Consider the following 15,197-nt stretch of genomic DNA (forward strand, 5'->3'; position numbering starts at 1 on the left):
TTTTCAGAATTGTTTAAGGCCTTTTTGCCTGCCTATTTCAGTTTTTTAGTGCCTAAACATCCTGGCTCTATTGATTATAGATCACTTTGGAACTCAGAATCCAAGTCTACCAACGCTTCATTTTTTGCGGTTAAGCATTTCACAAATGTGTGACACAGTAACTGAAGTGTATCTAACACTATTTCAAAACAAAATCTGTTATCAATTTTGGACCAAAAAAGCCAAGTAACATTGCACATTCCTGGCATTGAACAGCTCGTGAGCTTTGAGCTTCTGTCCATGTCACAAAATGGTAGCTGGCAAAACTTTGATCATCACAAAATGTAGCAGTATAGCAAAATAAATATTTTCCCTTTGCATACTCTGTAAATGGTATCAATGGCTTTTAAACACCAACAGTTTGGAAATTAAAAAAATGATTTAGCAAGCTCCATTACCTGAGCTCTGAGACGCTGCAATTCAGTTTCAAGCTGATTGATTTTTTCTTCTTTCTTTTGCATTTGAGCCTGTGCCTCTTGCCGGGCTGTAAATTCTTCATCAAACTGGAAGATAAAATTACTTTAACATCAACTGTAACAGATTCTGCTGATTCCAAACAGATCATAACATTATCATGCATGCCTTGATTTTTGGAAGCAGAGACTGTGAGACGAAGATAGTTCAACATGGATTGGTTTTGAATGTTATTTTATTTGGAATTCATACAGTTTTAAAGAGATATCCTGCAGTTTGATTGATGAGGGGAAAAAACAGATTTCTGGGGCCTGCCGATCCTACCCAGCGAAAATGTGCACCTTTTTTATTATTGAATGATTGATTGATTGATTGAAAGATAGTAGATAGGACTGTTTGGTGAACTTTTGTAACTTTGTCGGCACCAAAACATGACGACACTTGTGTACGGCCTAGGTGAGGACTATTACATGATTTTACCGGGTTGTATGCAATGCAAAGCATTTCATTGTACCTATGTGTATATGTGACAATAAATGATAATTGAACAAGCCCTTCGGCCCACCGTCCATTCCAACCATCAATCACCCGTTCTCACTAGTTCTGTTGTCCCACTTTTGCATCCACTCTCTACACACGAGAGGCAATTTACAGACCAAATAACCGACCAAACCGCACATATTGGGGATGTGGGAAGAAACCAGAACATCCAGGGGAAACTTACACGGCTGCATGGAGAATGTGCAAACCCCAGACAGATAGCACCTGAAGTAGGATCGAACGCACGTCTCAGGTGCTGTGAGACAGCAGCTCTACCAGCTGCACCACCCCAAATTTGCAGCAAGTTACTTTGCATATAGTTGGACCAAAAGAAAAATAACGTATTATTGATTTCACTACATATTTATTCAATGTAATCTCTTGTAATCGTATTCTGGTTTTAACACAGCATAACTGTTTCAAATTTATTGTTTCAACACCTCATGGATTCTATCCTTTCCAAAAATAAAAGAGGTAATTTTTCCTTCAAATTATGCCCTTAAAATTGGGACAGACCATTTCTCTGTTCAAATATTCTGTTTGTTGGCCTCACTGAAAGATATATTTTCATATTTGATATAATCAAATGTTGGAAAATAAAATAAATATGACAACACCACTGAAGGGATTGAAATGTTTCCTACCTTTCTCACCAATTCTGAAAGCATCTGTTCACTCTCATCGACCCTTGCTTTGTCAACACAAATATCTAAAGATAAGAAAGTTTAAAACGTTATCCAGTCTGTGGTCATACTAATATTTGTAACAAAAATATTCTCTCTCTCATGGGGAATTAATTAAAACTAACTGGAGCCTCATTGATATTATGTTTGCAATTAATATAAATGACGGATGAAAATCTTCTGCTAAATTTGCTGATAACACAAAGATACAGTGCATTCAGAAAATATTCAGTCCCCTTCACTTTTCCACATTTTGTTACGTTACAGCCTTATTTTAAAGTGGATTAAATTCATTTTCTTTATCATCACACTTCACACAATACCCCAGAATGAAGAAGCGAAAACAGGTGTTTGAAGGGTCTGAATACTTATGTAAATGTGATATTTCAGTTATTTCTTTTTAATTACTGCAAACATTTCTAAACACCTGTTTTTGCTTTTTTATTATGGGGGATTGTGTGTAGATTGAGGATAAAAAATGAATTTAATCCATTTTAGAATAAGGCTGTAATGTAACAAAATGTCAAAAAGTGAAGGGGTCTGAATACTTTCTGAATACGCTGTATGCAGAAAGTTAATTGCAAAATGGACATTAGGAGGCTACAAATGAATATAGATATGTTAAGTGAGTGGGCAAAGTTCTACAAAATGGAGTGTAATGTGGTTAAATCTGAAATTGTTAACTTTGGCAGGAAAAATAAACCAGTATTATATCCAAATAATGAGACTGCAGACCTGAGATGTAGAGGGATCCAATTTTCCTGGAGCATGATTCACAAAAGTCTAGGATGCAGGTATTACAAGCAGGCAGGAAATCTCATGGAATGTTTTGCCAGGGGAAATAAATAGAAAGACAAAAATGCTATGCTTCAGTTATACAGAGCATTAGTAAGATTTTATTTAGAGTAATGTAGTAAAGAAGAGATAAATCAGCCCTTAAACCCTCTGCCATGCAACATGAACGTGGTTCATCCATCTTAGTACCATATACCTCCTCTCCCCATACCCCTTGATGCCGTTAAACGATTTATGGTAGAGGATTCCAAATGTCCAGCACCCAATAAGTGAAGAAATTTCCCATCTCAGACCTAAATGACTTGGCCTAATATTGTGAGATACCAAATAGATACTAGAATTGGCATTCGTTTATGAGGAAAAATTGGACTGACTAGATTTATATCTGCTTAAGTTTAGCAGAGGGCAAACGGACGTGCAAGATCTTAAAGATATGGATGTAGAGAAGATTTCTCATCCTATGGAAGAGTCTAGAATAAATGTCACTGTTTTAAAAAAAAAAGCAGTGTCCATTTTAGACAGAAGTTAGTTTTTTTTTAATCAGAGTATCAAGAGTCTTTGGTACCATCCTCCTCAGTGGAAAGAGAGTATTTGAATATCTTGACGACAGATGAAGATATACAGTTGATAAGCAAGGTGTTAAAAGATTACTGCAGATATGCTTGAATATAGAATTAGGATATAATCATATCATCATGATCTTATTCAAAATGCTCTAAATGATATATCAATAGTGTTCAAATAATCAGCCGTACCTATAAGGTGCTCAAAATCTACATCTAATCGTCTGCGGTAAGTAAAATCGGGATCCATGCCATTGCGGTGTAACACTATCTGAGAAACACATTCTTCAATTATCTTAAAATACTGTGGCCTAAAATAAAAGAGGAAAGTTTTAAAATGTTAATCTAATTCAATACCTAGATTTCTTCTTCATATTTTGACTCATTGACTCAAATATCACACTCAAAAAAATTCAAATAATACCAATGCAAAAAATTGTAAAAACTACAGGACATCTTGGGGGAAAAAATTGTCTTCTTTAAAAACGATAATCCAAAAACAAAAGACATGCAGCTGGAAAAGCTCAGCCAGTCAAGCAACATATATGAAAAAATAATCTAATCAATGTTTCAGGTCAGCAAGGTCAGTGAGGAAAGGTCGCTAACCTGAAAGGATTACTGATTTTTCTTCCCAGATTCTGCTTCACTGGCTGAGTTTTTAAAACATATCAGTCTTTGATTCAGACTCCAGCATCTATAGCTTTACTTGCTTTCTGCAATAATCTAATATATTGCCTCTCTCAGTTACCTTCAAAAATCAACCATGTCAACCGAATATCAATTTTTAGCTTCAGGTAGTAAAAATCAATTAAATGGTTTTGATGGTTTCCAGAACCACTTCCACGACAGGTACAGGCACAAATGCATATAAAATACAAATACAGTTATAGGTACAGGTACGACAGGTACCGTCTCCCGTAGGTACATGTGGCGTCTCCCATATACAGATTCAGCTCCACTCTTATCCTGTCCAACAACCTGAAGCACACACACTTCAGGACCATGGCCCCATCAATGTCAGCGCCTCTGAAAGCAACTGATAGATCTGACAGTTGGAAAAGTCTGTCTCCAAGCATTTCTGGCTATGTGACAAAAAAAGAGACCACACCTGGAGTATTGTGTGCAGTTTTGGTCATCTAATTTGAGGGAGGACATTCTGCTATTGAGGGAGTGCAGTGTAGGTTCACCAGGTTAATTCCCAGGATGGTGGGACTGACATACGAAGGAATGGATCGACTGGGCTTATATTCACTGGTCTTTAGAAGGATGAGAGGGTATCTTGTAGAAACATATAAAATTCTTGAGAGGTTGGACAGGCTAGATGCAGGAAAATGTTTCCCCATGTTGAGGGAGACTAGAACCAGGGTCAGTTTAAGAATAAGGGGTAGACCATTTTGGACTGAAATGAGAAAAAACTTTTCACCCAGAGAGTTGTGAATCTGTGGAATTATCTGCCACAGAAGGCAGCGGAGGCCAATTTACTGGATGTATTCAAGAGAGTTAGATATAGCTCTTAGGGCTAACGGAATCAAGGGACGTGGAGATAAAGCAGGAACGGGGTACTGATTTTAGATGATCAACCATGATCATATTGAATTGTGGTGCTGGCTGGAAGGGCCAAATGGCCTACTCCTGCACCTATTTTCTATGTTTCCTTCTCATCAGTATTCCATATGAAGAGCATGTCTCTATCCCTGTACTTAAATTATTTTGCAATAAAGGCCAACATACTATTTGTCTTCCTAATTGCCTGCTGAAATGCACATTGATTTTGAATGATTTCTGGGTTCCCATGAATACTAACGTATTTCAATCTATCAACCATTTGTTTTAAAATTCTAGTCTTTTGTTTTATCTGCCAAAGTTTACCATTGTTTTCCATGTTACATTCCAAATCATAGATGTCTAGATTCTCTTTGAAGTCTCTCTGCGCTCCCCTCATAATTAACATTGCTGTCTATTTTCAACAAATTTAAACATATTATTTCTGTTCCTCACCCAACTCATCATCATATAGTGGGGCTCCAATCTCTGTGACACCCCACTGGACGCAGCCTGCCAACCCAAAAATGATGACTTATTTCTACTCTGTTGTTTGTCCGTTCAAGTCCTTAAATCATGACAGCATATTATGCCAAAAACAGTACATTATAATTTTGTTTAATAAGCTTGTGTGATACTTTATCAAATAATTTTTGAAAGTTCAAATAGATCACATCAACTGTTTAGCTCCCATTAATTCTATGTTACAACCAAATCTAATAGATTAGGGCGGCACCGTGGTGCAGCGGCAAAGTTGCTGCCTTTCAGCACCAGAGACCCGGGTTCGATCCTGACTATAAGTGCTGTCCGTACAAAGTTTGTACGTTCTCCCTGTAACCATGTGGATTTTCCCAAGGGTGCTCCGGTTTCCTCTCACATTCCAAAGACGTGCGGGTTTGTAGCTTAATTGGCTTGTGTGTATAGATTTGAACCAGACTTAGTGGGCAAAGGGCCTGTTTTCAGGTTATGTCTTGAAATTAAACTAAATTTACCAAACATGATTATTCTCATGACTTAGTGCAAATCTTATAATAATCTCCATGCTCCCCTACCACCGACCAAGAGTCAGCACTTTCCCAATTAGTAATGCCGGGACACCAGTGGCTGACCAAGGTGGGCCTGTGCAGTATTAAAATGATTCTATTTGCAAAAGTTACCAGCAGTTATAGTGCTCACTGACTTCAGACGGGTGTTCAGAAGATTTTTCAGGTATCTACTGCCTGAAATGCAGAAAGGAATAGAAAGTAAAAACAAGTAAAGGAAATTGAAGTCAGAACAGTGTGAAGTTGACAGCCAAGTGGAAATTCGAAAAGGTGATGAAACTTCCTAGTTCTCCAAGACCTAGAAATTGCATCAATAGTCATTGATGTATCAGAAACAGTAACGAGAGATGGTCTCTGATTAACAACAAAATAAGGAATGGTCCACATACTGTATCTTGCCAGGAGATACACATAACTTTCATTTGGAACAAAGTGCTCATCTATCCAGATACTGCAGACATGCTATTTATTTCAAGCAATTTTTGTTTCATTTCCGTTGTACAGCATGTTTGTGGAATATGTTTCCATATTTTGCAACTTAATTTCATTTTAGTTTTAGAGATTAATGGTTGGCACAATGCAACAAATCCAGACATAATAACACAATTAAAAACTTACCTCACAAAATAGTCATTCCTGATTAATAGTAGGTGTTGAAGAATGGAAAGAAAGTAATTTTCAGCTTCTGTGTCCTTTACTGCGTTAGACAGGATATTATACACGTCATTTATTTCAGTACAACTGAAGTAAAGGAAAATATATTGTAGAGAGTAACATGAGTGCACATTCACTAAGCTTTAAAAAACAATAAATTGCTAAAATGTGTAAAGGGGATTCAGATATTGCTCAGCACTGTAGGTTATGCACTTCCACGCTGAAAAAAATGTTAGTAATGAAGACCTGTGTCACTACTTTGGCAGGTCCAAGCTCCCCCTTCAGCCGGTCAACGCTGCAGGGGCTGTCATTGAGGTGGTGCAGACATATAAATACCTTGGAGTGCACCTTGACAACAAACTGGACTGGTCTGTCAACTCTGACTCCCTCTACAAAAAAGGCCAGAGCAGACTCTTTTTCCTCAGAAGGCTCAAATCCTTCAATGTGTGTAAGGATATGCTGCACATGTTTTACAACACAGTGGTTGCAAGCGTTATTTTCTACGCTGTTGTCTGCTGGGGCAACAGCATTAGTGCAAAAAACAATAGGAAGCTGGTCAAACTGGTTAATCGAGCTGGATCAGTGCTGGAGGGGAGAGTAGACTCTGGGATGGAGGTGCTTGAGAGGCGTATGAGGCACAAGGTGCAGGTCATCCTGAAAAACCCCGGGCATCCCCTCCATATAATTCTGGAGAGTCAAAAGAGCACTCGGAACAACAACCGGCTCCTCTCCCTGCCCTGTAGAACGGAGCGGTTCAGGAGATCCTTCACCCCTGCAGCCATTAGATTTTATAATTCGGACCGCTAGGCTGTAGGGGGATGCATTTTGCAATTATTAATTTTTAACTGTTAATTATTGGTCTTTTTAAGTATTTATTGCTCTCAGGTAGTGTCCACATTGTATTTTATGTATTTTCTGTCTGCGTTCGTTTTGAATCTGTGGGTTTGTTGATTGGGAGCTTCTGGACATCTGAATTTCCCTGAGGGGATCAATAAAGTATTTATTATTATTATTATTATTATTATTATTACTTACAAACCACTGCTTTTGAATCTGCTATAAAAAGGCACATGCTAGCACGTATGATTTCTCCAAAACCTTTTCCCATCAAACATCCTACGACAGTTCAAACTTCATTTGAGCGCAATTTCTCATTAACAGTGCAATTGTAAAATATAAGTTAATACAGGCGATCCCTACATTGTCGAGAGCTGTACTGCTTGAGACCCGTTGATTCAGTGATTTTTTGTAACCCAAAACCTTATTTCTCTTTAAATCCCATGTTACAAGATGTTCCTACGTAACATTTTCCTCCCAATGATAATGATGAGAACTGCAGTGAGGGCGGGGCAGGGGGTGGACTGAGAAGATTTGCTTTGGAAACTGACAAGGCAATCTCTAAAGTGGCCAGTTGCTGCGTTTGAAGACACAAGCAACTGCAGATGCTTACTGCCTTCAGTTTCAATGGAGACATACACTATTGAATGGATATAAAAAAAAAACATATGATGGAGGTCTGAACAAACACAACACCGAAGGGAATAGAGGATTACAAAGATAAACACATCTAGATGAGGAATCATCTTCATCACGCTGTCTACGCGATGAAGATGAAGGTAAACGGATGCCACAGTAATGCTAAGTCCATTAGAGAATGCGGAAGGGGGGGGGGAGAGAGAAGGAGAGAGAAGGGGAGAGAAGTGATGGAGACTTTTAAGAAGTTTATTAAAGTTTAGCAGGCATTTTACCTACTGGTAGGTCTTCCTATGTCCTGAAAACTCCAATGAGCCAATCAAAATGCCCGGTCAGTGAAGGAGATGGCCTACGGTTGCCCTCGACTGCCTGTAATCAAATAGCGACCCCACTACACTGCACTATGAGTGAAAAAGACCCATGTCGACCAAATTTTACTCGCAGAAAATGTCCTGAAAATTTAAATATCCTGAAAAAATTTCCGCGACCTAGCTGATGCCGCGAGTAGGCGGGAACCTCCATCGAGCATGAAGGAGAGTTCCAGCGACCTCATAGGACCTCGTGTCAACCATGCAGCGAGTTTGAGTCCAGGGCAAACTCGTCTAAACTTGCGGATTAGGTCGCCCAAGTGGGACAGGCCCTTAAGATTTCATCCTATATTTCACAAGTTATCGACGATTCAAGTATAAAAAAAAGGGGGGGGAAAGGTTCTCACACAGCCACAGTGCCACAATGACACCACAATGGGGCGTTGCCAACGGTAACGGCAGCTTCTCACAGACAGCGTTTTTAACAGGAGGTTCCACTGACGATGTCACAATGCAACTCACAGTGCACCAATCACAATGGCCTCTCAAGCTGCCAAGTGCCACAATGGCATCACAATAGGACGTTGCCAACGGTGACCGCAGCATGAGGTTGCTGCCCCTCTACCAATAACTGAAGGGGCTGCTCCTGGATGCATTTTAATCCCACGGTCCTGGTGTTTGGACACATGGCATAGAGTGGGGAGGGCCGATCGGGGGGGCGGGAGAATCTCCCTGTCGGTTTGCTCCAGGGCCTGGCCGAGATGCCCATTCGCGGGTCCAGGCAGCGGGCGGTCGATGGTCACACCGTACTCAGCTGCCTAACCCTCTTCCGGGCCTACATCCATGCTCGCATGTACCTGTAGTGGGAACACGCGGTGTTCCACAAGAATGCTGGAGGCCGTCCGTCAACGTTGGTCGACGCGGGGGGGGAGGAGAGTGCTGCGTGTTGCCATCGAGGGGGAGAGGGAGAGGGAAAGTGAGAGGGGGAGGGGGAAGGGGAAGGGGAAGGTGAGAGGGAAGGGGAGGGAGAGGGAGAGAGAGAGATAGGTTGTGTTGAGAGAGAGAGAGATAGGTTGTGTCTCTCTCTGCTCTGACGGATGAGGTTTCAAAGCGACCTTTCAAGGGTTTTTTGCCGAAGGCAGAGGGACAGAGGCAGTGAGTCTTCAAAGTTTGACTTAACGTTGGACTGCAGAAACTTTCCTTTGTTAAAGGATCTCTCCATTAAGTGTAGAATTTCTGCATTCTTGATGAGGACCTGTGAGTGGGGAGAGTATCAGGAGAGGAAGGAAGATTTGAGGAACCTGCTGCATGAGCGGTCCCGAGGTGCTTACGTGAAGTCATGGGTCCAGATGCTGCAAGATCTGGACCGTGCATTGCCTTTCTTTTTCTCTCTGGAGAAAGGGCGGAGAGACCGCAAACAGCTCGTTGAGCTGCTCGCAGATGATGGCTCCTCCAGAGGATCAGTGCTTTATTTTGGTCCTTTTATGGGTCTCTGTTCTCCGCAGATGGATTCAGCGGGGAAGCTCAGCAGGTCCTGTGGGAGGGTCTACCGACTGTAGACAGGGAGGTGTTTGAACTTCTTGATGACCCCTTATCATTGGAGGAGTTGACTCGTGCCCTGCACCAGCTCAGGAGGGGAAAGTCCCCTGGGCTGGATGGGATGACGGTAGTTCGCTAGAGCCTTCTGGGATATCCTGGGTGATGATTACATGAAGGTCCTGGGGCAGAGCCTGGCGACCAGGGAGATGCCCCTCTCGTGGCGTTGGGCAGTCGTTGTCCTGCTGCCCAAGGGCGAACTCCACCTATGGAAGAACTGGCGCCTGGACTCTCCTCTGTACGGAGTATAAAGTTTTTGCATGGGCGATGGCAAATCGCCTGAGCTCCGTGCTGTCCCAACTGATCCACCCAGACCAGTCCTATACAGTCCCTTGCCGGTCCATTCAGGATAACATCCACATGGTTAGGGACTTGATTCATCTATCTCAAGGTACTGGTCAGTCAGCTGCTTTTCTGTCCTTTGATCAGAAGGCTTTTGGTACGGTAGAGCATGACTACCTCTTCGGGACGCTGCAAGCGAGCTGGAGACAAAAGTCATCACCCGGCTGGGGCGCTGGTCAGGCCTGCTTAGAGTTCTTTCTTTCCACGGTAGGGTGCTGGTCATAAACCAGCTGGTGGCCTCCATGTTGTGGTGCCGGCTTGCCATTCTTGTCCCGCCCTCTATCTTTGTAACTGCATTACAGAAAAAGCTGGTGGATTTCTTTTGGGGAGATAGGAAGCACTAGGATTCCACAGCGGTCCTGAGTCTCCCGTTAGAGGAGGGCGGCCAGTCCTTAGTATGCATGTGTACCCAGTTGGCGGCTCTCCATCTCAGGACTCTGTGGAGGTATATGTATGCGGAGAACCCCCCCCCCTCCCCCAGATGACACGCTCTGGCCTAGTATTTTTTCCGCCAGGGTCGTTTCCTCCCGTTCGCGGTTCCCAGTGGCGGGCATCAGTCGACCCGCCTTACAGGATTTGCCTAGTTTCTATCGTGATGTGCTAAGAGTGAGGAATTTGGTAGTTTTCAGTCAGCGTGTTGCTCCACAGGGGAGGGGGTGTTGTAGCTGCGAAGGTGGCCGGTCTTCACCCTGTGATGGCGGGTGTCAAGAAGAGGCGTGTGCTTGGAGTGTTTTTGACTGTGCTTGGAGTGTTTTTGACTGTGCTTATCCCCGCTCCGTCGGTTTTACTCATTGAGCCCAGGCTCCGGGATATTTCTCGGGTGCCGGTTCCACACAACTTGAGCCGTCTTTCCGAGATGCCCAGCGTGCCCTTTCATGATGTGAAGAGACGCATACTGTACAGAATGCTCCTGCACATTCTGTACCTCGCCTTCTTCTTCCGTCCAGACACGCCTTGGCGGTCTGTGTTACCACCGGGAGGCGGGGGAAGTCCCCAGAGGTCTCTCTACAACAGAGTCGTCCCCCTTTACATTGGGGACATGGGGTGGAGAGTGTTGCACAGAGGGGTGGCGTGTAATAAACATTTGAGTCGTTCACGGGCTCGCCGGCCGCCTGTATTTTCTGCGGCGAGGAAGGGACCGTGTTCCACGCGTGTATGGAGTGTGTGAGTTTGCTGCCCCTGCACCAATATCTGAAAGGGTTGTTCCTCAATTTTTGGTTACATTTTAGTCCTACGAACCTGGGGGTGGGACCTCTGTGTCTGTTTGCTCCTGGGCCTAGCCAAGATGGCAGCGGGCGGTCGATGGTCACGCCAGAGTCCGCTGTTTACCCCTCTTCCAGGACTATGTCCCTGCTCGCGTGTCCTTGGAGAGGGAGCATGCGGTGTCCACGGGGACTTTGGAGGCCTTCCGTGAACGCTGGTCACCGCGTGGGGTCGAGAGCATTGTAAATAATGACTGTACCATTGTACTATAATGATTGCATGTAGGTATGTTACAATACTTACCTTCAGCAGCGCTGCAATTCTGCCACTGGCCGTGTGCGCAATTTTGGCGCGTTTGAGGGGGGGGGGGGGGCGGGGTTAAAACGCATTATTTTTCCTACCTTGTCCGGTATTATATTTTGTTGGAGTGCAAGATTTTGCAGAAGAATCGTTCCGATGGCCGTTCTGTGTGTTTTTTTTTTAAAATTTGCCCAACAAGTTCATCGCTGGAGTGATTTTAAAATCAGCTTCTGAAGCTGTCAACGCCGACAACGGGACCGGATTTTAAGTAGGGGACAGGTAAAAGAAAGTAGTTTATTTTTATGTATAAAAGTGTTTCTTAAGATGCATTTAATTCACATTTTAAGTTGCGAAACTGTGATTTTTTCCCCCGAACGAACCGGCAGGTTTTTGCTGCAGATATGGGGGACTAAAATCACCGCAACTGCAACGTTCCAAATGGTCGCGTTCCAGAAAAAGCCACTCGCAAGTTGATTTAAATGGCCATTAATTTACAGGTATTAAACATTAAATTCCATCCATTTGGCCTATAAACCCATGACAATGAGATTTAAAATTTATGTTATACTGGACCAGAGTGGGGAGGGGGAAGGGGGTGGGGAGAGAGAGAAGGGGTTGGGGACAGAAGGGGGGGGTGGGGGGGGGGGAGAGGGGGGGGTGGGGGGAGGGGAGGAGAGGAGAGGGGAGAGGGGTGAGGAGAGGGAGAGGAGAGGGGAGGAGGAGAGAGGGGGGGGTGGGGGGCGGGGAGGGAGAGGGGAGAGAGGGGAGGGGGAGGGGGAGGAGAGGGGGTGGGGGGGAGGAGAGAGGGGGATGGGGAGAGGGGAGGAGAGGGGCATGGGGGGGAGGGGGAGGGTGGGGGAGGGGGGAGGGAGGCGAGGAGGGGGAGGTGGGAGAGGGGGAAGAGGGGAGGGAGAGGAGGGATGGGGGAGGGGGAGAGAGGTGTGGGGAAGGGGGAGGGAGGGAGGAGGAGAAGGGGTGGGGTAGAGGGGGAGAGGGGGAGAGGGAAGGGGTGGGGGAGAGAGGGAGAGGTGGGGGGGCGGGGGGGGGAGGGGGGTGGGGGGGGGGGGGGAAGAGGGAAGGGGGTGGGGAGGGATGGGGGAGAGGAAGGGGGGGGGGGAGAGAGGGTGGGGTGGAGGAGGCAGGGGGGATAGGGAGAGGGATGGGAGGAGAGGGATGGGAGAGGGGGAGGAGAGAGGGTGGGGAGGGGAGACGGGGGGGGGGGGAGAGGTTGGGGGAGAGAGGGGAGGGAGGTGAGGAGGGAGATGGGGTAGTGGGTAGGGGGGAAGAGTGGGGGGGGAAGGAGGTGGGGACGAGAGAGAAGGGGGGTGGGGGAAGGAAGAAGGCGGGGGGGGGGAGAGGGGAAAGAGGAAAAGGGGGGGGGGAGTGAAGGAGGGAAGGGGGAAGAGGAGAAGGGGGTGCGGGGGGGGAAGAGCAGGGAGGGGGGCGGGGGGAGGAGGATGGGGGTGGGGGAGGAGAGGGAGAGGGGGAGGAGAGGGAGATGGAGAGGGGAGTAGAAGAGAGGGGGGGGGGGAGGGGGAGGAGAGAGGGAGGGGGAGGGGAGGAGGAGAGGTATGAGAGGGAGATGGGGAGGGGGAGGGGAGAGGGTATGGGGGAGGGGGAGAGAGGGGCTGTGGGGGAGGGGGGAGGGAGAAGAGGAGAGGGGGAGGGTGGTAGAGGGGAAGAGTGTGGATGGAGGGGAGGAAGAGTGGGAGGAGGGAAGGGGGTGGGAGGAGAGAGGGAAAGGGGTGGGGGAGGGAAGGGGGTGGGGGGAGGGGGAGAGAGGGAAGGGGGTGGGGAGGAAAGGGTGGAGAGGGAACGTGGGTGTTGGGGGAGAGAGTTGATGGGGTGGGAGGAGGAGGGGGAGGAGAGGTAGAGGGGTGAGGAGAGGGAGATGGAGTAGGGGAGGTAGAGGGATGGGGGAGGGGGAGAGACGGATGGGGGAGGGGAGGGGAAGAGAGGTGTGGGGGAGGGGGGAGGGAGATGGGGTAGGGGAGAGGGAAGAGTGTGGAGGGAGGAGGAGAGGGGGGGGGAGAGAGGGGAAATAGGGGGAGGGAGAGTGGGAGGGGGGGGGTAGGGACAGTCCATCTGTTCCCATTCCTAACACCCCCAATCCTTTCTATTCCCACACATGTGATGACGCGCTTTGACACAGGCTGCGGGGGGGGGGGTGGGGGGGGGAGAGAAGCGGGGGGGGGGAAGGGAAGGGGGGGGTGGGGGAGGAGAGGGAAGGGGGATGGGGAGAGAGTGAATGGGGGGTGGGAGGCGGAGGGAGAGGGATGAGGAGAGGGAGATGGAGAGGGGAGGAGAGAGGGGTGGGGGAGGGGGGAAAGTGGGAGGGAGGGGAAGGTGGGAGGGGGAGGGGGGAGGGGGGGAGAGAGGGATGGGGAGGGGGAGGGGGAGGAGGGAGAGGGGATGGGAGGGAGGGGAGAGAGGGAGAGAGGTGGGGGGAGGGGGAGGAAGGCGAGGAGATGGGGGTAGGGGTAGAGGGGGAAGAGTGTGGATGGAGGGGAAGAGTGGGGAGGGGAAGGGGGTGGGGGAGAGAGAGGAAAGGGGTAGGGGAGGGAAGGGGGTGGGAGGGGGGGTGGGGGAGAGAGGGGAAGGGGGTGGGGGGGGGGGGGAGGGAAGGGTGAGAGGGAAGGGGGGTGGGGGAGAGAGAGTGATGGGGTGGGAGGAGGGGAGGGGGAGGAGAGGTAGAGGGGTGAGGAGAGGGAGATGGAGAAGGGGAGGAGAGAGGGATGGGGAGGGGGAGGAGACGGATGGGGAGAGAGGTGTGGGGGAGGGGGAGAGAGAGGTGTGGGGGAGGGGGGAGGAGGGAGATGGGGTTGGGGAGGGAGGGGGAAGAGTGTGGAGGGTGGAGGGTGGAGGAGAGGGGTGGGGGGAGAGAGGGGAAATAGTGGGGAGGGAGAGTGGAAGGGGGAGGGGTAGGGACAGTCCATCTGTTCCCCATTCCCTATCACCCCCAATCCTCTTTCTCTATTCCCACACACGTGATGACACGCTTCGACACAGGCTGCTGGGGGGAGGGGGGGGGGTGGGGCTGGGGCTGAGGCTGCTGCAAAGGCATATGTAAATTGATCCATTCCGATTGGACATCTGTGAGCATTGGGCATTGTGACATCACACCATGGAACGTTCACCAACATGTTATGGGTGAGAGCTGGGTTTTTTTTGAAATTTTGGGGGGGTGGGAGAAGGATTTTATTAAAAATATGTACATAAACACGACGAAATTTAATCAGGAGTGGATACTTGGAATGAAAAGTGAAATCTCTACCGAAATGGAAAAAATCTGGGCGTTGTTGCGTCTGCTGTTGGCGTGGCAACGAATCAAAGGCTGGCAACCACAAGTCAGGCAGAAACACAGCCGGCCAGCCAGCCACAGAGTTTTATATTAAAGATAGATTGTGAATTCTTGTGTGAATGGACACTTAGGCTATTTAAAAATGTTAATCTATTCTTATGAAATGGATAAATGTTTAGATCTAGTAATTGAATTTTGTAATTAGCTACAATTAGGTAACTAACTAATTATATATGCTTTAATTTCAAGTCATCTAAGTAAGATTGTTTCATATTTGTTTCAGAATGCTTCAATCTACAATAACTGAAAATGTATTTCAGTTCTCTTAATTTTTAAGAAAGTTATGGGCTTTTGATTATTCTCGATCACGGCTTTTATGTTAAGTCTATGAAAAAGCAAGA

At 46.8% G+C, this 15,197-nt stretch overlaps 1 protein-coding gene across 2 annotated transcripts in view; it reads right to left on the reverse strand.

Moving 5' to 3' along the window:
• The window catches only part of diaph3 (diaphanous related formin 3), a 474,403-nt gene that overhangs the window by 365,474 nt on the left and 93,732 nt on the right, over positions 1-15,197 (reverse strand). For both annotated transcript variants that reach the window (XM_033022314.1, XM_033022313.1), the window contains 4 exons: positions 6,238-6,354; positions 3,227-3,345; positions 1,638-1,702; positions 438-542 (listed from right to left, as the gene is read on the reverse strand). In XM_033022314.1, the coding sequence (XP_032878205.1) occupies positions 438-542; positions 1,638-1,702; positions 3,227-3,345; positions 6,238-6,354 (406 nt within the window). The remainder of the gene's footprint in view (positions 1-437; positions 543-1,637; positions 1,703-3,226; positions 3,346-6,237; positions 6,355-15,197) is intronic.

The sequence above is a fragment of the Amblyraja radiata genome, chromosome 6, assembly GCF_010909765.2.
Source record: "Amblyraja radiata isolate CabotCenter1 chromosome 6, sAmbRad1.1.pri, whole genome shotgun sequence".
NCBI lineage: Eukaryota > Metazoa > Chordata > Chondrichthyes > Rajiformes > Rajidae > Amblyraja > Amblyraja radiata.